The sequence below is a fragment of the Cystoisospora suis genome (genome assembly GCF_002600585.1).
Source record: "Cystoisospora suis strain Wien I chromosome Unknown contig_2103, whole genome shotgun sequence".
Classification (NCBI taxonomy): domain Eukaryota; phylum Apicomplexa; class Conoidasida; order Eucoccidiorida; family Sarcocystidae; genus Cystoisospora; species Cystoisospora suis.
The window spans coordinates 1-2,713 of NW_027154902.1; the positions used below are offsets into that span (position 1 = coordinate 1).

Sequence of the window (2,713 nt, forward strand, 5' to 3'; positions counted from 1 at the left end):
AGAGAGAGAGTGCGAGAACGAGAAAGAAAGAGAAGGAGCCGTAGAGATATATAGACCGATTAAAGATTGATAGGCAGATAGATGAAGAAAGATCGGTCGAGTTGTATTGCCTGGTGCGATTCTTTTCTATCTTACAGTGACTTTATCTCCGACTTGTTTGATCCATGTGACAACCTTGCCTTCTTCCATTGTACTCGATAAAGCAGGCATGACAAGCTCTTGGACTCCTCCCTGTAAAGAAGAAGAAAAGACCTCCACATGGCTATTTCTTCCTCTCTCGTTTCTTTGGTGGCGACTAGACGAAAGAGAAGATGGCGAGAGATTTGAATCGAGAAGAGAGGATGAAGAAGAAGAAGAGACAGAAGAATACACACGAGGGGTGATATGGACAAAGGCAGTAGGAGGAGAAGAAGATGAAGAAGAAGAAAGAAGAATCTGACGAGCCGCGATATGATTTGGATGATCAAGAAGGAGATGAAGGGTAAGAGAAAAGAAGAGAAAGGCAAAAGAAGACGATGGACGTGGGGAGATGAAAGAAGAGGAAGAAGGAGAAGTAGAAAAGTAAGAGAAGGGAGGGTTTCTAATGTTCGCCATCATGCGTTACAGAGTAGTAGTAGGGAGGTAACGTGAAGAAAGAGAAGAGAAAGATCTCTAAGAAAGAAAGAAATAAGCAGAAGGAGAAAAATGAAAAGATACGAACGAGAAAAAAGGAAGTTGTGTGTTGCGTAGTGTATTTTCTTATCTCCGCGTTGAAGAAAAAGAAAGAAAGAAGAGAGAGGAGAGAGAGGAAGGGAAGGTGTGTGTGGTGTGAAGGAAGAAAGACGAATTACCCACCTCTCTTTCTTTCTTTTTTCACTAAGAGAATCTTTCTTCTCACGCTCTCTCTTCACTCTTGAGAAAGACAGAAAGAAAGAGAGAGAGAGAGAAAGACCCGAGTCAAAAAGAAGAAAAAGAAGAGAAGCAGAAGGAGATAAAACAAGACAAGGAAGGACGAATGAACGAACGAGTGAACAAGATTCTACACCTTCCAAGCCTAAATGGAGAGAGAAGAAGATTGATGTAAATAAAGAGAAAGAAGAAAGAAAAAAAGACTAGTAAGAAGTGAAGATTAGTCACAATGAAGAAACTCGGGGAGGTCATGGAAAACGAGGAACTTGAAGAAGGAAAAGGAGCTCTCAGACTTTCTCTCCTCCATTAGAAATATTCCCCCTTCCTTTCTCACTTTTCAGAGATGATAGAAGAGAGAAAAAGAGAAAGACAAGACCACCGTCAGAAAGAAGAAAGAAAGACATTACAAGACAAGAAGAAGAATGTCTAGGAGTTCTCTGAGAGTGTGCGTGCAGGTTCTGCTTTGGGTGTCTGCAGCTCCTCCCCGGCTGGTAGGGAGGTGGTCTAGGAGGTGTACAGGAAAGATCACTTCCTCGTTACTCCAGTCTTTCTTTCTCTCTTCTTTTTTCTCTTCGCTTTTTCTTTCTTTTGTTTGAAGCGGGAAGATCAGGAAAGAAACAGAAAGGACAAGAGAGGTCATGTGTCTAAAAGAGAGAGAGAGAGAGAGAAGGCTCTCGGAAGAGAAGAGAGGAGAGACAGGAAGGAAGGGCGAAGAGACCCAGTGTGGAAAGGGGGGGGGACTTTAAGAAGGAGAGAAGAAAGAAGAAGAAGATTTAAACACACTAGTTAAAAATCCTTCTGCTAAAGAAAAGAAGAAGAGGCAAAGAAAGATCTCCCTCATAGAATGAAAATTTCCAGAGAAAGAAAGAGATTTAAGACAAGAGGAAGAAGAAGACGTGCCTGAAAGAGGAGAGGAGGAGGAGGAGGAGGAAAAGGTGGTGGTCGTGGTGATAGATGATCGAGAAAAGAGAGAAAAGAAGAAGAAAAGAAGAAGGAAGAGAACGTAACTAACTAACTCTTAGATTCATGGGGGTGTGTGTCTCCCTCTCTCTTCTTCTTTCGCTCACGAAAGGCCTTTCCTTCTTTCTCTCTTCTTAAAGAAATTGATATATCTCTAAAACGTTCATGGGGTCTTTTCACATGAAAAGAGAGAAGAAAAGAGGAAAGAAACACCACCATGAAAGAAGAAGAAGATGAGGAGAAGGAAGAAGAAAAGGAAGGACAACAAGAAGACACTTTGAAGAGAGACTCTTCAAATCCAAGAGTGAAGAGAGGGAGGATTTGGAGCTCCTGGTCCTATCTTTCTCTTCTTCTTCATAACCTTCCGCTGTAAGGTCTTTCTTTCTTTCTCTCTATCTTCTTCTTTTCTGATCTTAAGCTCTTTGCCCGTCGACTTCTTCTCCCTTTCCCTCTGTTAAAGATAAGAAGAAGACGAATGAAAGGAGATAGAAAGAGTAGAAAGAAAGAGAAGAAAGAGAAAGAGAGAGAGATCGGTCGAGTTCGATGGAGAGAGAGAACGTTAAGATACGAGGAGAAGGAGAAGCGGAAGGAGAAGAAGAAACGGCTCCTCCTGCACGTTTTCCGTTCAAAGGCAGGGAGGCAGGGCTAAGAGGAAAGAGACACCAAAGACACACACAAGAGAAAGTAACAGAAAGAAAAGAAAAAAAAAGAAAAAGGAAGAAAGATCAAGAAGTTCCCTATCAATATATATCTCTCTTTCTCTCTAGCATATCAGGAATACACGGAATTGAAGAAGCAGAAGAAGACAAGCAGAGGATCCAGTTTTCTCGATCGTTCGTTTACCTATCTCTCTCTCTCTATTTCT

General features: G+C 41.7%; 1 protein-coding gene across 1 annotated transcript; it reads right to left on the minus strand.

The window, feature by feature from the left end:
- Positions 1–234: 234 nt before the first annotated feature.
- On the minus strand, positions 235–2,710 carry CSUI_004481 (uncharacterized protein; the record flags this gene model as incomplete). The annotated part of the gene is made up of 1 exon (XM_068064672.1): positions 235–2,710. A coding segment is annotated over exon 1 (363 nt), but the record flags the coding sequence as incomplete, so codon positions are not given.
- Positions 2,711–2,713: the final 3 nt, after the last annotated feature.